A 26171-nucleotide genomic window follows, 5' to 3' on the forward strand; every position below is an offset into this window, starting at 1 on the left:
TGACCCCAGCCCACCTGTCCTGCTCCTGGATGCCACCCCCTGCCTGCCCACAACCCCAATCCCATCTGCCCCTCCAAGTGTGACCTGCCTGCTGGGGTCCCACGCCAGTCTCCATGGAGACCCAGCCTGTCCACATTCTTCCTCCAGTGCCCCTAGCAGTGGGTGTGGAACAGACTGGGAATGACAGTCCAGCTGCCATGCTGCCCACACCCCGCTCCATGCCCGTGAGGTGGTGGGACCAGCTGCACATGCCACAGCCTGGACTGCCCCCCACACCTGGGCCAGGTGCGGCCAAGGGGCCCACCGTGGGCCAGATAAAATCCCTTGGCAAGACATATTTTCCCACCCCTGGACTAGAACACCTGCCAGTTGCTGCTACCCTTTGTCTGTCTCCAGATGCTTTTTTTTTTTCCTTCATAGACATTAGAGCTGGAAGGGACCTTGGAAGATCATCGAGTATAGCCCCCTGCCCGAGCCGAGGATCCCAGCAGGATAAGCATCCAATTTACTCTTGAAGGTGTTCAATGTAGATGCTTGAACCACCTCCAATGGCAGGCTATTCCAGACCTTGGGGGCTTAGACAGTAAAGAAATTTTTCCTTATGTCCAGCCTGAAACGATCTTAAAGTAGTTTATAACCGTTTGACTTCGTCATCCCTTGGGGCACTCTGGTGAACAAAGGTTCCCCCAGATACTGGTGGTCACTCCTGATAAACTTATAGGTGGCCATCAGATCACCCCTGAGCCTGCGCTTTTTTCATGTGCTGCTAGGACAAATGGAAGAAATATGTAATAAAGAACCCATCTAAAGACAAAGATAAAGTAAAATAAATGCACTTAGTTCTATTGGCTCCGAATTACCAGCTGACATTCCCAGGCAGTAAGTATGTGTTACATACTTGCATGTGTAACACATCAGTGTCCCCAAGGTGGCTGTGATGCCCCCTGGTGGCTCCGTGACTCTGCTCTGGTCCACCCCTAGGACACCTTCCTGTCTCATTTGCCATGCCTTGATGGTTTATAATATATAGGGAGGTTGCCCACAGGCCTTTGCTAGGCCTCAGGCCCACTGGTTCCAGGGCCCTAGCTGGGCCTCTGTAGTCATCTATGCCTAGCAGAGCACCCAAAGCCTTAAGGGCTAATTGTGTGGCTCCAAATCATCCCCTTTACCACACCCCATGCCTCACAGGTGTTACCAGCATGTTGTTCCCTCTGTTAGGGTTTCAGTCTCCTTGGCCTCTGCCCCTTTAATCTCACTAGGCCTTCTAGCCGAGGCCTACTGAAATTGGACCTGGCTTTGAGGCACTAGCTTCCTTTGTCCTTTCCAGTCACTGGGTCTCTGGCCCCTGTCTGCCGTGCCCCTGGCCCCTCTGTGGCTGCACCCTCTCTGGTGCTGCTCTGGGCTCAATAAGACATTGTAGTGCCCCCTGCCTCCTTATCTCCTCTTCCAGCATCATCCCAAACCACTGGTAGAAACAACATAACATAAGCCCATGGGCTATACCATTAACAACAAAGTAGCAGCCCTCTGCCCCTTTAAGGGGGAAAGCCTTTCTCCCCTTGTGCAAGTGTACCTCCCAGCATAGGCTCCTTGTGAGCTCCCTGAGCCTCAGCATTTCTACAGGCAGCCAACGGTCAGCTCAGCATCCCTGGGTGGCTCCGCTGGGTAGGAGCTCCTTCCCCTGTGGCAGCCAGGGAGGGACCTCCCCCCTCCCCCGCCAGCCCTGGCCTTAGATTTATATGCTCCCACGGCCCTGCCTACATCTAGTCAGATGACTGTCTGGATTGGCTGCTAATTGCCTCATTAGCAATTGCCCCAGCAACTGGCAGCTGCTGCCCCCTGCCTAGCCTGCAGAGCTCCCTGGCTAGGCTGCTTTTCTTCTTAAAGGAACAGAAAGCCCAGGGCTTTCTGTTACAGCATGCTATGACCTTGTGAAATATTTCAGAACAGCAATGGAGTAAAAGAGGTTAACTGTATACAGAGGCTGTTATTACTCATTCCTGCCTAATAGCAATGGCACCAGAACAGCAGTCTAAAGAGCTGTAAAACCTTTAATCTGAGATGCACCACTTAATGGTTCAGGATCCATCAATTATTCCAAAGCAGTTAAAGTAAGGCCATGAGGTAACCGTTTTCAGTGGTAAAAATTACAGATAAATCTTGGACAAGTTTTCTGTATTGCATCCATGATTTCCAACACCGTTCCCAGAAAATGCCCAGATGCAAACAATAAACAGTGAATATTGCACATACTGCACCTCAGACCACACTCCAGCTTCCCAAACTGTCATGCAATCCTGGCCTTCACAGCGCTGGGCAGATGCAGGCTTTGGCCCAAGACAATCTCTTTCCCGAGCTCTAATCAAGGTACCATTCCTGAGTTGCTGTGTACAGGCTACTTGTCTATTCTGGGTCCCTTTTCCACATGTTCTTGAACATGGAGTCCATTCTGTCATCATCCATCTAAAAAGAAGTATAAATAGGTGAATAATAGGACTTAGGTTGCTCCCATGTTAAAAGAATTGTTCCCCCAAGGACACACCACTATTCCTAAAAGGCTGCCAGTCCAACACACATATAAGAAATACAATCTGATGTTTAGATTACTAGTTCTTTTCCCAATGGAACCCCATTATTCTTAATTATTCAGAATCCTTTATATAATTCTTTCATTTCCTTTCTCCTTCCTTATAATCACAATCAGAACAGTACCCAAATGTACCGCCAAATGCTTTTAAAAAAAAAATTACTTACCAGTAACTATTGTTCCCTGAATATTTTCCTTTGCAGATCCACACTGAAGGAATTACATGCCCTTTGAGTGAGCTGTTATAGAAGTCCAAACATGTGCCTCAGAATCCTTTCCCGTATGTGTCCTTCACATCAACTTTACTCAGGACACCTAGTTTAAATCACAACTTCTGGGAGTAAGAAAAGGTCAGTGTGGATCTGCGGAGCCAAAATATTTGGAGAGCTATAGCTGCTGGTATGTAATCTTTCTAGAATGTTCCAAGGCTGATATTCTTGCAGTCCTTAAAAGTCAAACACTTCTGGCATGTGGTGCAATGTGCAGCTGCATCCCAAGAGCGTGGAGCTGTAACTGACAGTATGTTGAAAACAGAAATGTAACGTAGATGTTCTAATGTTCTGAAAAATGTGAGCAGGCGTCGCATTTAAAGATATGTATTTTTTATTATTAGTTCAAAAGACTCAATTTGAAAATGGGAGCTTGTTAAGAAGAAGGTATGAATAGGTATTCAAAAACTGTTCAGGCTGTTTCTTCTGTTGTTGGCAATAAATACCTACCAATGCAACTTTATACTCAGAGAATTTCCCAAACACACATAGGCATATTACTTTTGAAAAGAAATAATTAGGGCTGTCAATTAATTGCAGTTAATGCTCACAATTAACACATCAATAAGTTTTTGCATTAATTTTTTAATGCATTAATCATGTGCATGGTTTTAGAGCCTACGCCCATGCCCAGGTTCTGCTCCGCCACCTCTGGATCACCCAGTGGGGCAGTGTTGGCAGCACAGAGGACCATAGGACTGCCCAGGAACAGGTTCTGGGAAGTTTCAGCAGAAGGGGGGGGTGGGGAAGAGAGGCATGCACATCGACACACAGGAGCAGCTGCAGCCTTCATACTACATGTAGAGGAGCACCATACCATGTGCTGTGGAGGGGGAGAGGCAGGGGAGGGCAGATTGAGACCCCCATGGTGAGGGAGAGGGGTAGTGGTGAATGGGGCCCCAGGGTGGGTCATGGGATGGAGCCCTGGGTGGCTCCCTGCCACTACACACACACCTGGGGAGGCATAAGGGGCATGTGCCCCTCAGATACGTTTGTGAGGCAGAGGCGGGCTGCCCACTGTCGGCTCAACAAGAATTTGGGGAAGATAGCTAGATCCAAAATTAAATTAAAATCTCATGTGTTCTTTGTTTTCCATGTCTTAAAACTATTTTGTGACTAGCATTCCCTGGAGTTTTTTATGAAGAGATCTGAAATTGTAAATTTCTATTTTATCACTTGTATTGTTTAATATCAAAACTTTCTTGATGATATTCACAAGCTATGGAACATAGGTTGACAAAATGTTTATATTTAGCCATGAAGCATAACTGCACCCTCCTGCCTTCATCTTGAGAGCTGTGCGCTGGCCATGCTGCATCCCCTGCCCACCCACCCACAACATGGCATCGCTTGGCTCCCAGGGCAAAGGTAAGAGGGCACAGAGCTCCAGCCTACAGAGGGTAGTCTACCTCTGCCCCATGCACAAATCCAGGAGATAAATGACCCCCACGTCTTCCCCCAGGGGTGCACACAGTGGCAGGGAGCCACAACCCCCCCACCCTGGCACCCCTGGATGAGCTGCCTGTGGCTCTATCCCACAACCAGCCTCACCTCAGGGCCCCATTTACCCCAGTCCCTGCCCCTGCCTCACTCCCTCCCTCACTGTGGGGTCCTCGATCTGCCCCCATCACCCCTTCCCTCTCTCTCCACCCCTTCCCCTCCACAGACTTACCTGTTGGGTGCTGTCTGTGTGCATCTGTATCTGCCCCTCAATCCCAAACCACAGCCCCCCTGGCCCTGCTGCTGCTCTGCACTCCTGACCCACAGTACCTCACATGCTGCCAGGGTGTGCGAGGACCTCTCTCCACAGGTTCCAAACCCCACATAAACCCACAGCCCCCCACACCCCACATCCATACAAAGTACTTGTATAATTTTGCATAATTTTGAGTTGTTAGCCGTGCGATTAACATTGCAATTAATTGCGACTAATTTTTTTAATCACGCAATTAATTGTGGTAAATTTTTTTAATTGTTTGACAGCCCTAGAAATAATATTTTCCCCTTATAGACTATGACATGCATTCTAAATGACATGTTACTTCAAATGGCATCTTCAGTAGCAACTATATAATTTCTTTCATGTGTGTGTTTATCTTTTGTAACTATAGGTGGTACCTTCATTGTGAGTAAGAGCATAGCAACACATTTAGAAATGATTGTTCACATCTTATTCAGGAGAAGACTGGTCCTATTCGTCTCCCTCAGGTACTATTTTGCCATGTAAAAAGACCCCCCCCCCCCCCAAAAAAAAAAAACAACAGATCCTCGCTATATAAACTGAAATAAAATGTAATCCAGTCAATTCTCAAAAGATATGACAACAGTAATTGTGTCAAACCTAAAATATATTAATAATTTTCAGTTTATATATCTTTTCTTTTCAAGTCTTCGTTCTTTCTAAGCGTTTTTTATGTTCAATCACTATGCATGATACCTCAAAGTACTTTACTAGTATTACAATGTTTTACTTTTTGCTTTGCTGCACATAAAAATATTCACCCTATCACTGCTATAATTTTGATACTTATTTTGCAAGTTTGATGTTTTCTGAATGCCCATTGAGGTTAATAGACTTTTAGCTTGTGTGAGGCCTATATCACAACATGCAGACCTCCTCTGAAGTATAGCAACGATTCTTTTCTGTGTGACTTCTTCATTAACATCCAGAGACTCCCTTCAAGCATACACAAGATATGTAACTTCATCAGCAATTCAAAACATAAGAACAGTAACCACTGAAATATGGCACTGCTGTTATAGTAGGGCAGAGCCACGTTGTTCCCCATCATGTACAGAAAATAAGTCAGCTCCTACACCTCCTCTGTGTGTGGCCACCACTGGTAATAAGTAGGGACCTACCTAAATTGTGGCAGAAGTGTGCTGTGCAGCAGTTCCCTTAATCTTATTCTGTTCACTGTATTGCCCACCACCCACTGATTGACCAAGGGGCTCTGGCAGCCCTGCTACTTGCTGCTGATTGACTGGAAGGCAAAAGCCACAGTTTTAACTATACCACAGTTTCTGCCTTCCAACTAATCAATGACAAGCGGCGGGGCCACCAGGGCCCCTCTGCCAATCAGTGGCAGGAGCAGCACATGGCAGAGCTTCCACCTCTTTCACAGACCAGGAGGTGAGGGGAGGAGCAGCTGACAGGTGCTCCTTGCCTGCTTTTCACTCATTCCTAGAGTGAGAAGCAACCAGTCAGTATGAGAAACAGGCAGGAGGCTTTCCCCTGCTGCTCCAGGCCCCCTGGGAATGAAAGACTGGAATGAGGCCATGTTTTCCCCAAACTGGGATCACCCTAGTCTCAGGAAGGCAGAAGTAGCAGGGGAAAGAGAACAGTTGCAGACTGAATGTCTGTACTGCTCCCTCTTCTGGAATCATTTCTAGAGGTGGAAAGTTTATACTGCTAGGATTGAAAGTTTACATGCACCTAAGTGCATTGTTGGTAGGGACTTGTTAGTATCTAAGATTTTTCTCCATTTTACACTACAATAATACATTTGATGCATTATGTCTTGTGATATTCAGTCATATTTGACTGCAACTATCATGGTATTTGAAACTTAATATCAATTATAGCTTTATTTAACTGAATCACTATCACCTTGTCTGGCATGGCTGCTCATTGCACTTTCGGATCTGTGGTTCAGGCTTTGTTAAATATTTGCATTTCTTGTTGTCCACAAGACTGATATTCTTATTCATAATCTTTGTGCAAGATACAGTTGTCTTTCTTTCTCCTAATAAAAAATAAAAACAAAAGATAAATCATAAAATGTTGAGTACATAAGCTTGCATGACTGTTATATATGTAGTCTCTGGTAATTTTATCTGATAAAACTATTAAACCATATATCCTTTGGAGGAGGGAAGTGAAAAAAAATTCTGTAAGAGAAACTTATATAATTTTATAATTTAGTTTCTTATATGAACAGTTACAACCCCCCTGTTCAGAGAAGTAAGTATCTTATGAAAAATATCATATACTGAATTCACACTCAGGCTTAGAATAATGTGAAATGTGGTTTCTATGTTATAGAAATAAAATTCTGGAAGCAAAAGATGCCAGGAACCTTTAAAGAAAGCTAAAAGAGATGTGATGATTTATAACTGCACAGAATGCAGTGTGGGGTGCACAATACTAAATGTAGAGCAATCTCTAGGAAATTGGTTAAGCAACAACTAACCAGGTAGATGAGTAGGCCAATGCGAGTGAGACCCGACAGAAGCCCATGATTATTTGATTTTTGTCAGTGCTATTAGGATACTTTGAAACAGAATTTCCTGTTAATTTATAATTCATTTCAAATATGCTGTGGAACATGTAAACACATTTGTATGCTCTATAATGAATGTGTGTGCTCACCCACCCATAAACACACAAACCATTTATTTTATGTAACTGTGTAAATCAGTCTGCTTACTGGATTTCTTCTTCCTACTGTCCTTTTTGATTTACTCCATTTAAATATAAAATTGTCCTATGAATATCATCATAATTCCTTCAAGTAAATCTAAAAGCAAAACACTGAATTCTTTCTGTGCCTACTGTATAAGCTATACTACAGATAATACTATTAAAACATTATAATGGCATTTAATTTATTAATATTTATCCAAAAAATAGATGCTACTGCTTCAAAAAAATAACTTACCTCCTCCACACACGGCATCACAGTCTTCCCAACCAGAATGTGTCCACATAAACAGGGGTTCAGACACTTTAGAGCTCTGATTCTCAGGAAGGGGGTCTAGGGGGATAGTGTATTCATAGTGTAGACCATAGTTCTGGTCATGAAAAAGCAGCACCTGAAAGATCCACAAAGTAAATATTCATGCACAGACATTGGAGAAGACAAATTCCAATCTGGGAAGTTAAATATTGGAAAAGTACAGAAGGAGGAATGTGTGTGTGCACTTTCCAGTATCTTACAAAGAGCTGTATTCTGGTATTAGCAGAAACTATTATAGGCTGTCTTGGTTATAGGCTTTGGGAGAGTAGAGGTGTTGGGATAGTAGAGGTGGAAAGGACCATATGAGGGAAGGGGCTTCATGACCTCATGAAATATTTAATAAGAAAATAAGGGGGGGCACTAGACTAATCAGGTCATGAGCAAAAGCTGGGTTTGACGTCCTAAGCAGAGGAAGGAAAGATGGATATATTAATTTAGAAACTGACCCTATGACAGTAAGAGAACTGTTAATTCATTGCTCATTGTAATTAAACAGAGACCATTTATTCCAAATGGGTTTCCTTTTTACTATAAAGATTTTCACTAGCACACCTAGTTGAATGTACTAACAGCACACTGTTGAATGCAAAATATTTTTAGTCAGTGTGAAGTTGTTAAGATTTACAAGCTATTTAAATTCTGCCCAATGGTCTGCCAAAAATGAAGATATGGCTGTTTTGCAATGGAGAGAAGTTGTGCATGTTAAAGATGACAGAAGAATTATTCTGCAATAGCCATGATAAGGAAATAACTTAGAACAAAAGACGACTTTAGTTTCTTCTGACTCATTTGAGAAAAAAATGCCTCCTACCCCCTTTCTTTAGAAATAAAGGTGGATTACAAGGTAGTTATGCTTCATGGTTAAATACAAACATTTTGTCAACCTATGTTCCATAGCTTGTGAATATTATCAGCAAAGGTCTGATATTAAACAATACAAGTGATAAAATAGAAGTTTACGACTTCAGATCTCTTCATAAAAAAAACTCCAGGGAATGCTAGTCACAAAATAGTTTCAAGACATGGAAAACAAAGAACACATGAGACTTTAATTTAATTTTGGATCTAGATATCTCCCCAAATTCTTGTCTCTGTGAGATTTAAAATCTCAACCATCTTCCCACTACCACTACCACATTCACTCACTAGTTGGGCTCTCCCTTCCAGTTCTATCAACACAATTTGCCATTTCTCAAATCCATCCTGTGCCCCCCCACAACCAACTTTTTCTTTCCCTTCCACAATTCTGCATATCCCCCCATCCCTCAAAGGGAGCAAGAAATTGTTATCCCAAACAAATTTCATATAGGCCTCTGTGTGGGTACTTTACGGGAATAATCTTCAATCACTACTACTCAGAACTGGTATGTAAACACAACTATATATTAATAATTAAGAGTGTTCCAAACTGGATCCTCTATCCTTTTAATGATTTGTTCCCAATTGTGTTAATAACTTTTTAGTTGCAATATTATACACACAGTCTGACTACACAACGAAATCTCTTGTTGCTTCCTTTTCTGAGGTAAGCATTGTGTTTGCCTCACAAAAGATTTCATCTTTAAATCTGATGATTTTACATTGGAAAAAACTGTCAAGTTAATTAAATTATAAGGAACTCCAGAAACATGTAACAACTACTTAATAGCTGAACTTTATTATATACAAATCATATAAAAAAAACCCTGATCCACTGTGTCATACCAGTAAGTGTAAAGGTGATGTTGTGGGGCCTTTGGCAGAGATTTTCTCCCAGAGACCTCTCCGAACATAATGAACAGTAGTTCCAGCAATATTGAAAGTTCCTGAATGCTCTATCTTCCAGTCACTGTTAATCGACTGCTTGCTGGCATCTCGAAGAGCTGTAGAAATATCAGAAAACAATGTAAAAGGTATTACTGGCACAGTATTCCTATTTCCTTTTTGCCACTTATAATTTCTCAAGAATTTTACTGGTTGGTAGAATCACAAGACCTGATTTACAATGCTATTTTTCATTTATAAGCTATATAAACAACTTCAACTGTAACACTTTATTGCAAAATGCACGACAAAAACTACGGATTAACCATTATTTGGATTCTTCTAACTTTAAGGGGAATGTTTTATTGGCCTTACCACAGAGACTAAAGGTCAACTTGATTAAGATCGTTTAGTTTTGTCTATACAATAGATCTTTGTTTCCAGTATGTTAATTTTTTAGGGAACATATAGGACCCAAGGAACAAGAAGTTTAAATAACATGCCTCAAAAATCAAAGGGAATTTCTCTAAACCTGAATAAATTACAATTCAGAATCTTCAGGCTCTAAATCCTTTCCTCTAAACATCAGATACCATTGCTTTCTAACCCAAAACATGGAAATACTATTTTTGTCCCTAACAGGATAAATGTCTGCATTATATTTCTAGATTTTTTTCACTGTGACTTTTGTAAATAGGCATAATTTGATGCTATAAGCCAAAAATAACTTTTGTTTGGCTGACTTCCCTTTTGGTGTGATCATTCCCCATAAACATTCATGAGGATATGCTTCAAGGACCTGAGGTTACATTATTTTACATCTTTGTTAATACACAAATTTTACATTTCTCCATCCTGTAATTCTTGAAATAATCAGGCCCTTAAATAGTCATGTGAAGTAAAATATATCTGAAGAAAACTTGCGGGCAAGATGTCCTACACATTTCTGCCTACTGAAATTGCATGCTTGGCAAAAGAATGATGTGAAAGAACCTCAACAGTTAGTTTTTGTTCACAAATTTCTTTTTTAAAGTTGTAAGTTACTATGAGTCATTTGTGATGATCAGCTTCTCTCCCATTCCTATGTATGCTGTTATGTTTTGTTTCTATGGGAAACAATGGCACTAGGACCAGTGACTGGCAGGAATACAACTGCATTAGCCATCATTAACATGTGCCACTGCAGGACTACACAATAAATACTAAGACTATAATATAAATGCATGAATGCTGGAAAATATCCCTGTACTAAATATAACCAGTGATTTTATAAGTTTCAAACTTTGGTCTTTTATGCTGAATGATTCCACTATTTAAATTAAGTCTTTTTTAGTGGCAAGACAATAATGCTACACACTCTCCTCTGCTCACAACCAAAATGAACGAGCTATAGAGTGGGGAGATTCATTTGGATCCAGGTGGTAGAGATAGAATGGAACCTTCTTCCTGAACAAAAGAGGTGCCACTTAAGCAGCTATAACTTGTAAGGTATACAGGGGGATATGAAGCACTTGACATTGGTTAGCAGTTTGTATGCATTCAAACTGCTGCTTATGATAACCGTGATGGTTTTACTCACCTTGTGCTTCACATCACCACTTGATTTTCTGGTCATTCACTCTTAAAAGTGATATAGCAGAAATAAAAGGGATTCAACGATGGGTGAAAAAAAAGATTGGGGTCACAGAAAGCCTTTAATATAAGAAAAGACAGGAGAGTTGTGTTCTGCTTAGTTTAATAAGAAAATGAGTGTGATACGGGCTTCTAATGAACAGAGTAGAGAAGGTAAATTAGCAGTCTTGTTTAGTACACAAAAACAAATGGAACAATTCATTTAAAACTGATCAAAGAAAACATATTTTTAAAGAGTACATAAGCAATGTGTTTCACAGCTTACCTCAACCACTAAGATCAAAAGTTTAGCAGAATTAAAAATGGATTAAACATTTGTGTGGCTAATGCAAACATATAAATACTCATACTTCAAACCTAGACCATTCTACTATTTATTTAATTGCTGAATGGTAAGGGAATGTTCTCTTCTATTAAATAGCCACTATTGAGAAATGGCAGATTTATTTTGATTTTTTTTATTTTTGGTTGAAGGGAATTTACCAAGTTTTACAGAGAAAGTATGGAAAATTCTAAAAATACTAAAAAATTAAAAAATGGAATGTATATTTCCAACAAAGAGGACATTCATATCTTTGGGAATTCATATTTTGATGGGGGCATAGTTTTGTTTCAGGGACAGAACAAAATGTGGTGAAATAGCCCAGGCAGAATTTCAAAACAATATCATTTTGATCATCTCCTGCCAGAAAGACTTGCTGGTTATCAAAGATTATTAAAAAAAAAAAAATTATCAAGGAAGAGGCTGTTTTTACAAACAGTGAGGTTAATTAGGCAGAGATTTCCAAAGCCACCTAGGAATCTGAACACCTGAAACTGATCAACCAAATCTTGAGTTTGCCATGAAATCTCACCTTGTGAAAGGGAAAATTCTGCCTCAGTCTTATGTATGGAGTTCACTATCTGTGTTTATTTTACTACATAATATACCATTTTACTGTTAAATTTTTTTCCAACTGCATTTTTCAATTTTTAATTATCAAACAACAGGATATTTAAAGGTGTTGAACATAGTCAAACCTGTATTTCTTTTATGTCACCTAATGAACATCTCAATTTAATAGATGAACATCTTTAACTAAATGAAGCAATTCATTATCAGACTTTATTTTACTTTTACAGGACCACACTGTGCATTTAATAACCAACCTCTCCTTCATCTCTAAATAACTGGAACCAAACTTTGATATTATTTCTCTGTATGAATATCTTCTCTCACTTTCTCCTTAGAGCCAATCTTATAAACCTAAGCAAATCAAAATAAACGGACGCAAACAAAGAAAAATTGCCATCAGGCACATATTTTCCCTTTTATACTGCATTGAATAGGTATTTGGCAATAACTGAGTGCCATAAAATGGATTCTCCCTTACCCAGACAGAGAATTTCAGAAAAAAATGTAAACAGTGTTTACATTATATTCTGTAATATTTGGACATTTGTTGAAAAGCTAAGACAAATATCAGTTAGAATATGCTTGATGAATATCAGTAAGAAGTGAAATAGCAGCAGAAGGATATTGACAGGAAGCATGATTATAATAAGGAGAGAAAAGGAAGTTCACTGTTAATGTTGATGGGACTATTTTTAATTGGCAAAATATGTTTCTATTATTTCCTTTTAAATACAGAAACAATTTTTACACATTTCTGATCCGGAGGTTGGGGGGGGGGGGAGGGGGGGCGTTGAAATAACCATTATATCTCCTGTATTTGTGTATGAATATTAAACACGGCAGTATGTGTGCAGAATAAGCCTACAGGGCCTATTCTATTTTAAAAGCAATAACTTCAAAGAACAGGACATTTCCTGAGGATTACTGATTGGCAGGGAGGAGTTGATAGCACTTCAGCAGCACCTCTGGCAATTAACCCCAACTGGTCATTAATTCTCAGGAAATTCCACATGCTAAGATCATTACTGTTGCTATAAAGTGAAACTAAGAACAAGAGAAGCACTATAATTGTTTAGATTTCATGGGGGAAACAATTGTAAGTAGCACACATAAAAGAGACTACCTGTAGTCTCTCTGATACTTCATGCAGATAATAAAGATGAAGAATCAAGTGGTCTCTCAATTTTCATAAATTTCACATACAGTCCAAGGTATTCCAACCCAAAGGATACACAAAAATTCACGGAGGAGTATTTTGCTATTCAGAAAAGTGAACGCTTAAATCCAGTTAAAAGCAATAGGTTGAGCAGCAGTGGACTCAAGCATGTAATCCAACGTTTTACTAAACTGTTGGCTTAATTCGTAAAATTGTTTTCTAAAATTTAAATACGCATCTTTAACATTGACAGTATGTTTATACTTCTGGTATCCCACCCATTTTTGTACAGACTTTGAAGAAATATACTGTTAAATCCCCTAGGTACACTACCTTAGAATTCTTTTACACAGCCTCACTTCATGTTGAAGTATCGTGTGCTAAAAATTATTAACAATATTCATGTATTTATGTGCTAACTGGGTAAGCGCAAAAGCAAATAAGTAAGTAGATATCTAATTAGCCAGTTGTATTTATCTATCCAATTTGCATGGATAATCTTTGCACCTGAGAATCAGAGAAAAATAGGGCTGTCTTGCCCTCATGAGGTTATTTAGTCTAAACCCGTGTTTCAAGGTATTCTCTGTCTAAACCATCCCAGATAAACATTTGCCCAATCTGTATTTAAAAACTTTCAATCACAGAGATGTCATAATCTCCCTTAGTAATTTGTTCCAGTACCCATTAGCTCTCATACTTGGAAAGTTCTTCCAGATATTTAACCTAAGTCTCCCTTGTTGCAATTTAAGTCTATTAAGTCTCATCTTGTCCCCTGTACACAGGGAGAGCTGTTGCTCACCAGCCTCTTTATAACAACCTTTTTTTTTTTTTTTTTTTTTTTTTTTTATCTTTGAAGAGTTAACGAATCCCATGTCAATCCTCTGTATAGTAAATAACCCCAGTTTTTCGGACCTTTCCTCATGATTATAAACAGATAGCATTTTTCCAGGGAGAAAATCTTTTGTTCTAGGAGCCTACAGACTTAGTAAAGCAAGAGGTACCTCAGGTCTATTGAGGGGTGCCTCAAATCTAAAAAGACTAAGAACTTATTGTAACAGGGTAACTAGCAGGACCGGGCACACGGCCAGCCCACCTCCCTGTCTGGGCAGTCTGCAGGCCTACACTCTCCTGCCATGCCTTCATGTAAACAATAAGTTGTTTATTTGAAAGCAAGAGGCTGCCCATTTTAAAGCCCGATACCAAGGGTGTACTACATGGCTTCATATCTCCCCTTATACCACATCCCATGCCTCACAGATGGCATCCAAATTTTCCACTAGACCCCTGGGCCCCACTAACTCAGCCTATGCCTGTACAGGCCTCAGGCATCTGCTGACATACCTGGACCCTTTGGGGCACTATGCCCCCTTGGGCCTCAGGCATCTGTTGACTTACCTGAACCCTGGCTCAGGCCCCACTCAGTGGGCCTGGGCCTGTGTGCTTTTCTGTTGTGGTGTGCTCCCCTAGCCTTTTCCCTCCACAGGGTAACTCACAAGGCAGTTGGTAGGCTTTCTGGCACCCCATACATACCCTTTACTGGAAAGGCAGAGGTGTGGCATTTCCTGGAAGCTGCTCTGGCAGAAGCAGCCCCACTACACCATTTAACCCCAGCAGGGTGTAGCTCAGGACTAGGAACCTCCTGCCATCCCCATAGCTCCTACCTTTGTCCTCCAGGTGCTCCTGAGCAGCAGCTCCAACCGGGCGATGTTCTGCCTCTGGCGGCTTACAACTGCTGCTGACTTTCCTGCTCAAGCCCACAGCTATGGCTAGCAGCTGAGCTCTCTTCCCCAATCAAGCAGTCTCCTGGTGCCCATGTGATTACTTACTGGGGAGTGCCGCAACCTGCAGGCTGCCTCTGCTGCCTACTCAGGCCCTTTGAGTGGCAGGCAGCCAAAGGTGCCCTGCCACATTTATTCTCTACACTGTCTCCAATCTGCCTAAAGCTTTCCTGCAGGTGAAGATGAAGACTAGTGCTGAACAGAGTGAAAGACTCCCGTGACTCCAGTAGCAGATAATAGTTTGTCTGGTTGGGAGACAGGGGCCAGCTGCAGCTGATACCAAGTAATGAGGGAGCAGCCATGAAGATGGTTTAAAAACTCCAGGGCTAGGGACAGAAGTTACACATAAGCCAGTTTAAGTGATCAAAAACTGGTTTAAACCTGTAACAGAACAGAAGTTCAGTGCACAACAACCAGTTTCAAAATGCCCCAAACTGATTTAAGATAAACCTGGTTGAATGTAGTATCAGATTTAACTGATTGAGGTCAAACTAATTTATGGCACTTCTGTCCCAGACCCCTTCCTGATATAAGTTAAATCAGAGTCCCCCAGCATCCCAGCATGTTCTACACACCTGGGCTGGGCTGTGCTGTGCTCTCTGCTCTGTAGCTGGAGCAGGGGTGAAGACAGGGCCAGACACTAGCCAGCATGGCTTCCTAAGGTCAAGGGGGTAGGGAGGAGGCTTATTCCCTCCTCTCTCCCCTCTCCCACTGGGGGACCGCAGCTGGGGTCTGCCAGGCCCAGCTGCTGCCTCTGTCACTCACCCCCCGCACAGTTTGAGCGCCCCCTGACAGGGGCTGCTGGGCACTGATGACTATTCTTTGAACACAATAATCCAACCAGTTAATGCACCTGCTTTATAGCAGTTTTATCTAGAACATATTTCTTTTGCATACTTATGAGTTATAGAAATGCAAAGCTATGCTGTGCCATTATGTTTCTGTCCAGACTTTGTGGCTCCACCCAGTATCATTTTTAACAAAGCCCTGAGTTATAACTTTCATGAATGAGAATGGATGACTGAGTTGTATCACTTTTCATTTCCCAATCTACCACTTTGGCAAGGTGAGAAGTCTATAAACATTTTCAGCAGGCTTAATCAAATATCAGTTGAGCATGATACACTTTACTATTATTAATTCTGGATGTTTTCTGAAATGTGCTATACAGCTGTTGCCAGTTCTACCTATTTTGTGTGCACACCACATATAACAGTCTAAGATCTGACTGTGATTTTTTCTTCTTCAAAATTTGAGTGAACTGAAAAGTGCTGAGATACAGTAGAGACTTCACTGCTACACAAGTAAAACACAATAAAACATATATGAACAACCTTAACTTCCTGGAAAATACTCAAACCCACAAAAGGTTTTCTAAATTTGGCAGCTTTAACTTGTATCACTGAAAAACATAAAATTTTGTGAAATAAATAGCTAACAGCTTGCAAAAATAAACTTTTCTAAAGAACACATGATTAACTTGTACTCATGTAAAACTGGCTCTTAAAGTGATATTTATTAATCATATTATATGATACTTTATATATGGGTGGGAACCATGGGCTATATAAAACCTGTGTTGATGAAGAATCAGATTTTCAGTTAGGCTAAACTTTTATAACTCCATTAACTTCATCTGAATTATGACAATTTACAGAAGTTAAGGATGTCACCCAAGATGCATAAAACTGTCAGTTCTGTCAGAAATGATTTTAAACTTTGTATATTTGATAGGGTATACCAAATGACCATATAATAGATTTTTTTTCTCTCTCAGGAAATACATTTTACAATGGAAACCATATGAGAATGCAGCATAATTATGCATGCAATACCTCAACATGGAATCAGCAAACACAAATTCATGCAGTGCTCAATCTCAGGCCTCCAAAAGGTTTACACTTTGGAAACAGTGTGATTCTGAGAATAAAAAGGCAATTAATCTATTTCTTGGCTACAAATGAAAATAAGCTATTTTCCCTCTAATGTCTGTTCATTTTAGGAAAGGAGATCATTATAGCCTTTCCATAATAAACAATTTGTTTAGTTATATTCCATTACCCATTCTTAATCATTGTGGTGGTGGACTATGTCATGCTATTCAGGGTTTGAATTACGGGGAAACTCAGGGGTGCTGAGCCCCGCATAAGAAATGAGAGCCTCCCTGTAAGATTTGAAAATCATAACCAGGGGGGAGTGGGGGATGTCAGAATTCTAGGGGATTTTCTTAGGGCATTGTGATGGGCAGTCCAATTTTTTTTGCAGACCCCACCCAAGAATCAAAGCGTAATTCAAACTCTGATACAATTATATAATATTGTCAGAAGAGCAAGCATTTTAATAGGAAAGTTTACTATATTCCTTATAAAAGTACTATAAACTACCCTGTTTATCCTACATTAGTAAGGCTGTTGAACAGGTTGACATTACAATTATCTTCTATCACATTTGATAATTTAGCAATGGGCAAAGCACTGCATTAGAATGCACAATCCAAACAGTACAGGAAACAAATTTCTAATAACTTGTACATAAAATGGAAATAGCAAAGCAAGATAAAATGAATGAAGTCTCACATCAACCTTTTTAACATGATGTTAATCTACTCTTTAGGCCGAAATCTCAAATTCTTTCTTGAATGCTGTGTTTGAGATCCAAAATTAAATGGATTTCAGCTGTAAGAAATGTTCCTCAATTAATAAAATATCTCATGTTTCTCCCTTTATGCCAATGAGCATAGGTGGCATCCATTCATACAACCTTAAGAGTAATTTACCGAAGAAAGATCACTGTCACTATATGAATCATACAATGTATCTTCTAGAGCTGACTAGATAATATATAGATCTTTGGCAATATCAGAAGTTTTGTAGATTTTGCAGGTCTACACCCAAAGTATGCCTAAGGAGTGTACCCTGTTTTATCCATAGTCCTAGTTCCCCCTAGGAATGAGACAAAATGAAGGAAAGGTAGGGCCAGTCACAGCATTATATGTTACACCATCTCCTCTCCTTAGATGGAAAAAATGCTACAACTACTGCTTATGTTGTTGTAGCCCTGTGGAACAATTCTAGCCCAATCAATCAGAAATCCTCCCAATAGTTGCTGCTGTAACACAGCCACTTTATATGTCTGTGCTGGTGTACACTGCAGCTTTAAGACACAATTTAACCAATACAATGGTAAGAACCACACCAATATTTTTGTGCTTCTTACTGTCAAATAGTCTAAAGAAGGAAACATAGTTCTGCTGATCTTTTTACTGGATTTACCCAAGTGCAAGAAGGATCAAATTTTCTACCAGTCTTAACTGAGCTTCTACTTGGAACATGCATGTGTTTGCAGGCACTTTGTGTATTTGGCTATAGAATTTGTATGATCAAATTTCATTGCTATTTTCTAAAAAAATGTCTTACGCATGTGCAATGTAAAGTTTGCTTTCAGATTCAGAACTTAAGGTGGAAAAATAAGTATGGAAAAATAGCACAAAGAAAACAAATTAAAAAGAGGCAACAACTTGCATGATAAATACATTTTTTTATCATTTATTTTTCTGCAAACTGCTGGTTTTGAATGTAAAGTTTTGTCTCTGGCTCTGAATTACTGCTTCATGCTATGTATACTGCTCTTCTGTGACCTTCAACATCAAAATTATACAAACAGTTCAGCCAGAAAAATCCAGTAAGAACATACAAGATTTGCTTAAAATATCATATGGGACCAGTTACAGCTCTGCAAGACTTAAAAAAATATTGATTAAATAATATTCAAATATAACATGATCTGGTTTTCCATGAGGCCAATTTACTTTATTAAGATAAAATGTAAAATTAGCATGATGAGTAGTTGTGTTAAATAGCTCATTTCTTAAGATTTGTATAATGTCTGAAGAGGTCTTCTGTGCTATTTGGTGACATTATGTAGTAGAAATGAAAAAAAAATTAATTTATTTTTGTCCTGCTTGATTAAAATACTGTTTAGGGGAGAGCTCTGCTATTACTCATGAGAGAATTTTATTCTCCCAAGTCTAATTCCAGCAGCGTATTTTTTATATCAAGTTCTGACTATTAAGTTTAGGGCCTGAGTGTCTCTGGACAGTATACTCCTGTGTCCTAGTTTTATCAGCTTTTTAACTGTGAGAGAACGTGACTTCTGCTTCTCACAAAAAAGGTAGTGGCATAGAGAAAGATGTTCCAGAGGGGATATAACTGGATAAGTGCTCTCTGGCCAGCAAATGTGATTTCTGCAAACTTTTCTCAGGCTTGTCAAAGGGATAGGGATCAAAGAAGGAGTAATGGTGACCTCTGAATAATGGAACAAGCACAATTTTGATTTGTGCCGATACTGGCTCTGCATAGAGAAAAAGGAGGGATGTGGGATTTAGTGTGGTTAGGACAGCCAAGAAGGAAAAAAAAGGGTCAAATAATTTAATGGAAGAGACAGGGAGTCAAAGCAAGAGAAAGAACAAGAAACTGAGAAGGGTAATTAACGTCCAAGGGGAAATTGTGAGGTGCAAAAAATAATTCCTCTGCCTAAAAAAATACTAAAAACAGAATCCTCTTAATGCAAAATTATGTCAGAAAGCAGATATTTGCCTTTATGGGAGAAGAGGGTGCAAATAGTGCCATGGGTTCTGGTACACCCCAACTGTAATAAGGCATGCAATAATTCTTAAGAGCACTAGGAGATGGCCCAACTGATCCTTAACAGATGACAGGGGGTTGTATGCAAGTTAATTTTGCTAGTGGAAAGCCCAGGCAGGGGATTTTTTCACTTCCTTGTACTAGTGACTTTTAGTGATTGTGCTTCTCAGCTTAAGCAGCAAACAATTTCCATATTTACTCAAATTTAAGATGGGGCTGCCTCCCCGCTCATTCAACAGTGAGGGGGGGAAAGCTCCTCATCTTGGATTTGAGTGCAAGGTAGTATGGCAGCCTGACATGGGATTGGGATTGGAGCTGCAGTTGGTGCCCCACCACATTTGCCCCCAAACCTGCTTTGCACTGCAGCTTCTGTCCCTCCCCCACCCACCCGCCACTACCCCAACCACAATCAGGCCTACCCTCAGTTACAGGTCCAGCTCCAGCTTCAACCTCACTCTGGTTTGCAAGGGTTTAGACTACATGACTTGTGAGAATGCTTCCAGTTCTATGATTTTATGTAAACAATAAATAAATAAATAAATTACCTAAGTAACTATGAGCAGGTTTTTCTTCCACAACTTTGATTCTTCTTGCTCCTGCTGGTATCACCAAGGCTTCAACATAACCTAAGCATGAAATCAAATTTCTTTAGTTAGACACAAAATAGGAAAGAGTACATCTTACATGTTATTTCAATCTAACTGTCCCTGTGAATGGTTTCTATGGATGCTAATAGAGAATGCCTACAAAGAAGCCAAGCCTCTAACCTGCTGAGCATATGGAAATACTACTGACTTTCTAAGATCCTGATATGGCAAGATATACTAGCATTTGCCCAAATTTAGACAAGCAAGTAGTCCCATAAACTGCCAAGAATTAATGATATCCAATACCTCATTGGATCAGGCCCATAAACATTGAGGCCATATCTACATGGTATATTTAATGCAGCAGGCAGTGGTTCCCCAAGCACATCCTCAAGTTATGCATCCTATCTTCCAGACTGGAAGTAGAATAGCACAATTTGGGCGCATCTACATGTACAATTAATGAAAAGCGATAAACTCCGGAGCACTTTCAGCTTGAGTGAATTACTCCCAGGTACAGGGTCTAGACATGTGCCTAGGACAGCAACAATTTCAGCCAGGGCAGAGCAGACTTGGGCTGGCAGGAGGCATGGGGGGTCAGGCCCAGGCTCTGGGTGGTGGTGTTGGGTGGCGGAGCAGCCGGCTGGGGTATGGGGGTGCAGAAGCAGCAGAGCCATGTAGCTAGGTAGCAGACAGGAATCTGGTCCCTGCCCAGTCACCATTTACATGTGCGTTTCAGAGCAGATATGTACTCCATCATAACATAAGCTAGTACTGTCAGGGACAGTACTATCTTATGGCAGTATTAGTTTACTGCATCCTAATACCAGTGCACATGTAGATGGTGGCACTTTACTGCAGAGCTAATTAGTCAACTCCACAGTAAAGTGTAAATGCAGCACTACTGGGCATGGAAAGTTGTCATAGTATATAACTGTCTGTGTCCTTAATTGGCACTCCTATATTAAGAAAACACTTCAAAGAAAAATTGCACAAGCTTTACTTTCTTTTCACTTTATGGGATAAGGAAATAGGACTGGTAGTTTTCCTTTCAGATCCTGCAAAAACGGAGTAGTCAGATTCAAAACAAAAATATGTACATGTGTATTATACATAATATACAATAATCAAAAGACAACAGAAAATAACAAAATAAAGCAAGTATTAAGCTACTATTTCTTCAAGAAGTTATGAGAGCAGAGACCATACAGGACACACTGTCTGAAGCCCAGTAGAGTGGGCTGTCATTAATGTTACCAAAAGATCACAAAGGAATTCCAAACTTACATGGTCCGTACAAATTTTACGTACTCCATTAAAAACAGAGTTTTCTAACTTTTTTGTTTCTTTGTCATGCTCAACTATTTCTCTATTTATCTTTAAGTTGTCTTTATTTGGAGCATACTTAAATGATCTTTTATGGTAAAAGTGTAAGGTTAGATTTTTTAAAAAGTCATCCTCTTTAAATTAAAAGAGAGCAGCATAGTTATGTGCAAAACTATATTTAAACACATTTTATTTCTGTAACCAGACTCTAAGACAGACTTCACAGAATAGATAATAAAATATGATTTTTCATTTCGTATGTACTGAAATGAAGTTATTGAGTACTGAAATCTCCATGCTTGCTACCTTTGACACAAAAATTACACATTTTTAGCACAGTATTATTTATTTTTCATTTCCTTAAAAGTTAATTAAAATTTCTCTGAACAGTTTAAATTTCAGTTTCTGAGGTAGGAAAACATCTCTTCATAAAGCATGCTTAAAAGCTGATTATATGTTATATTATATGTCTAACAGAATCCTCAATATACCCTATTGGATGTTTGGATATTTATTTCAGTTATAAATGAGAACTGGCAGATTTTGACTTATATGGACAGCCAGCTTCTATAAAGCTTTGGAGATTCAAACTTTGATCTGTAACTGACACTTAATCTCCATTACTCTCTATGGTCCTAGGCTTTGTATGTCAGTTTCCCTGTTCTACATTACCTCCAGTCTAGGAAAGAGCCACATTCAAGCAACTGAAGGCTGTGTCTAATTTTCTTTTCTAAAGTACTGTTTAGTTTAGTCTACATTGCACTAAAGTCTCCTGATTTCTAAACATACACTGTCTGCTTCTAATTATATTATTTTTGTGCTAAAAGATCTACTTGCTATCTTGAAATTTTGTAAATTTTCCTAGCAAGAAGCTGAAATCTTAACTACACACACGTTTTACTGCTGAAATAAAGGCCTGTCAAATGCACTTCCAGATTAAGGATTGTTTCTAATGTTTAGGCTTTGTGATGAAGTGTACAATGAATAACATTATCTTAGGGCCTTGTTACAACGTTCTACTGTGAACCGCACAAACATTGATAGGTGTTAGTGCTAGCTTGAGTTTGGAACAGTTGCATGTTCATGGGCCCGGGGGACTGAAAGGTAAGAATCCTCCCACCTCCTATTCCATACTTCTTCCTTGGCCCTTGGGGCTCCCCTGGTGCTCCCCAGCCCAGCAGCAGTGATGGCAGCTGGGCAGGCAGGTTAACCTTTCCCTGCATCCTTCCCAGGCTAGATAGCATGGGCAGCCACAAGTAAGTGGTTGCTAGGGATGATGGGGTGGAGGTAGTGAGCGTTTTTGGGGCCAACGGGGGCAGGGGCAGGTGGGTGTTTTCACCAAGGTGTAGACTAGAGTGGCTACACCACAGGTCTGTGTTACACCTTATGCTGTGAGGCACACAAAACAGTGATAGGTGCTAGTGCTAGCTTGGAGTTTGGAGCAGTTGCACCCTTAGTCTAAAAACCTTCTCTGACTGTACCACACCTGCACAGCAGTCATTTGACAACAGAGGCCTGGGGAGCAGGGAGGTCCCTTCCAGCCCTACTTCTCTATGCTTCTTTCTGATTCTAAGGCCAAGGATGGGAGGGCAAGTACCTACCTCCCCTGGGCTAGCAGTGGGAGGCTGAGACTATGCTTACTGCTCGGTGAGTGGGAGGTGGTGAAAGCAAAAACCAAAGCAACTCCCATGAAACCAAATTAGAGGCTGGCCCCTGGGATCATTTCCATGGGACTGAGATTTGGCACCAACAAGGCTACATTGGGGGGCCCAGCACTCCAAGGCCTAGCAGGACAGCTGAGATGCCCCCAGATCCCCTTGGGGATAGCTGTCCTAACAATCTAGACTCAGCTGGTCTGTAGTTTGCTGGCAGGTGGCTGTGCCCACTCCAGTGTGGAGGGAGAGAAGGAGGGAGCATTGCAGAGGCAGTGGGGCTGGCCAAGGTGCTCCAGCTCCTCCCAAAGTTGGCTTCACTTTGCAGCTGGGAGTAGAGTCTTCCCACATCTGGCTCCTGTATCTACACAGGCAGCAGAAGAACCCCAACCCAGATCCACCCAGTCTTCCCACCCTGGAGCAGTGGCTTTCCTGGCAGCAGGCTATCCCCCAAAGCAGCTGTTGTGGAGTGGGGCATGCTTAGGCATGCCTACGTGACTATGAGGATGTGATTAGGCTCCCTTCCCCCTTCCCACTTAAGAGCTTGAGACTTGCCGGAGCCTGGCCGAGTCTGGGGGCTTTGTGGGGCTGGCTATGCTCTCCACCACTTCCCAGGGCTTAGAAAGGGTAAGGGGCATGGGGTTCAGCACTGGCCACCCACCCTGACAGGCTTAATGCTGGTGAGGGAGGGGCCACTGGGGTACTGGAGGACTTCAATGTGAGCGACATATCTGTGGGGAGTAGTCAAACTTTAATGGAACAGGAGCTGGGTTATGAGGATCACAGATAATCCTGCCCTGAAGTGGCGTAACTTTGAGATGCATAACAAAGCCATTTTAAAGTGTTAATGTGTGGACAATCCAGGGGTTAACAGCTCTAAGAGCTACCCAAAATTACCATGTAACAAGGTCCTTAGTATAACATGAGCTGGGTAACACAGATCAGAAATAATCCTGCCTTCGAGTGGCATAGCTTTGAGCCACCTAAGGAATGCTGAAAACTAGTTTAAGGTGTTGATGTGCAGACAATCCAGGTGTTAAGAGCTCCAAGAGCCATCCAAAATGACTATGTGCCAAGGCTGTTATTCTGCAAACCCTTATGCTCCTAAATCATGTATTAAACCCAATGAGAATACTAAACTCTGAGAAGGGAGATAGGATTAGGGCCTCAGGTCCTATACCACTTTAAATATACCATTCACATTAAGATATATTAACAAAAGTATAAAATGGTGAATGATAATACTCTATAAGAATTTTTCTTTGGTTACTTATTCTTTTAAAGAACTTCTTTAAATTCTTATCTTGCCTCTTGTTTAAAGGCTTTCATTCAGATGATACATCATAACACGGATTAACATTTATTCTGAAAATTACTAAAAGAAAAAAAATACTGCATTTCAAAATTATAAAGTGAATTTTACTAAATGTTGGTCCCCAATCTGTCAGAATCAGCCTCAATTATGAGATAATCTACTTTATATTGGAGAAAACTATTTTATAGCACTGATGTTTGTTGTAGGCAGTGCATATTGGGTCATTCTTCTTCTACTATAATCCAATGGATAACAGATAAAACATCAATTTACAGTTTCTTCATTTCTTCATGAATTCTCACATAACTTCTCAGTTATATCACATCATAACCAAACATCATTCTCTATAGAAAGTCTTATACAGCTTTTGAAGTGGGTCTGGGGTAATAAATTGCTAAGCAAAAGGTAATATAGTGCCTGACACCCAAACTAATAAACCAATGGTGTTTTTGACTAGGTTAAAATAATAAAGAGATTTACCTGCTCCTCTGGTATGATTAAAATCACCTTTAATGACTTTACATGATTTTCCATTGCCGTTGCACACACCACAATGATCTTCCCGTGCTAGAGATCCTAATATTCCATCACAGCCAAATTTCTGTGGGAGAGGGGAAAAAAAAAAAAAATGTACGGCTTCTGCAATTCAGACATTGCTCACAATTTGGAGGGAAGCAAAGCATAGCTGCCCTGCAAAAGGGATAGAACCACAGGACATTCCTGAAGAGAATTCTCACTCCTTTGCTGCGTGCAGATCACTAACTTCCCCATACGCTGTACTAATCCACATAAACACAGTACTTCTTCGCACTTATGACCTAGGACAATGTGGTAGCGGTCATGCAAGAAGGGGTGGAACCAATCTCCTATTTGCCTTGTCCTCTCTCTCTGGTGGTACTGTGATCACCTGGGGATAAGACCAGTACTACCCATAGATTCTTGTGGTCCTCACACAAACAGCAGTTTTGTTTGGCCTTATGCTCACTGTGCAAGATAGGAGAGGTTCTCCTCTGTATTATGCCCCTCCCCACAAGGCTCAAGCACAATCTAATGTCAAATCACACAGTGAACCCTGTTTACTATATTAAAATAAGTATGAAAATGTGTGGAATCCAAATTATATAGTTGCAAATGTAAACTTTATTAATGCTTTATTGAAAAGCTAGCAATACAAATACTTAGCTAAATACAGGAACATTTATTCTACACTAATTACCATGCCAGGCTTAGTTCTATTGATAAACATAATTGCTAACTCGATGACAGAAAAATAGTTTCTACTGAATACCATATGTTGTTCTGATATGAAGTAAAATATATATTTTTAAAAGTCTGGGGAAGTCATCCAGGGCAGTCAGAATCAACTGTATTAGTGTAAGTGCATGCAATGAAACCAATAAAACCTCAAGTCCTCTCACAAATCATGAAGACAAGGGCAGGTTAACTATAAAATAAAATAATTCTATAAAAATAGAAATTACTTTGCACTGAAAATCTGTTAGTTTTCAAGCACACGATGATTGTTACTTCATTTCTGCATTATGGTTCTTTAAAATTGAAGAGAGGAAAGTAATATAGACGGGGATTTTTCAAATGAGAATTCTGATCCAGATTCACAAAAGTATTTAGGTACTCAGTCACATTTTAGCAGGATTTAGGCACCTAAGTCCAAAATTAAACCTAAAACCCCCCTGCTCAACTGCTACCTAAACCTAACAGCATCCAAAGTCCCAAGTTAAATACTTTTGACTTTAAAGTTCCACAAATACCTGAAGTTCTGCTATCTGGAATGCACAAAAACACCCACAGTCTTCACAGGACTGAACAACTTTATGCTGGTTTCATACTT

General features: G+C 40.3%; 1 protein-coding gene across 3 annotated transcripts in view; it reads right to left on the reverse strand.

The window, feature by feature from the left end:
- The window catches only part of ADAMTS19 (ADAM metallopeptidase with thrombospondin type 1 motif 19), a 277546-nt gene that overhangs the window by 50866 nt on the left and 200509 nt on the right, over positions 1-26171 (reverse strand). For all 3 annotated transcript variants that reach the window (XR_002087243.2, XM_019478175.2, XM_019478176.2), the window contains 6 exons: positions 24803-24923; positions 19988-20068; positions 9300-9457; positions 7518-7671; positions 6467-6602; positions 2259-2463 (listed from right to left, as the gene is read on the reverse strand). Coding sequence is in view for 2 of the 3 variants with exons in the window: in XM_019478175.2 (XP_019333720.1) it covers positions 2259-2463; positions 6467-6602; positions 7518-7671; positions 9300-9457; positions 19988-20068; positions 24803-24923 (855 nt within the window). In the remaining variant the exon portion in view is untranslated. The remainder of the gene's footprint in view (positions 1-2258; positions 2464-6466; positions 6603-7517; positions 7672-9299; positions 9458-19987; positions 20069-24802; positions 24924-26171) is intronic.

This window comes from Alligator mississippiensis, chromosome 3 (assembly GCF_030867095.1).
Source record: "Alligator mississippiensis isolate rAllMis1 chromosome 3, rAllMis1, whole genome shotgun sequence".
In the NCBI taxonomy this organism is placed as follows: domain Eukaryota; kingdom Metazoa; phylum Chordata; order Crocodylia; family Alligatoridae; genus Alligator; species Alligator mississippiensis.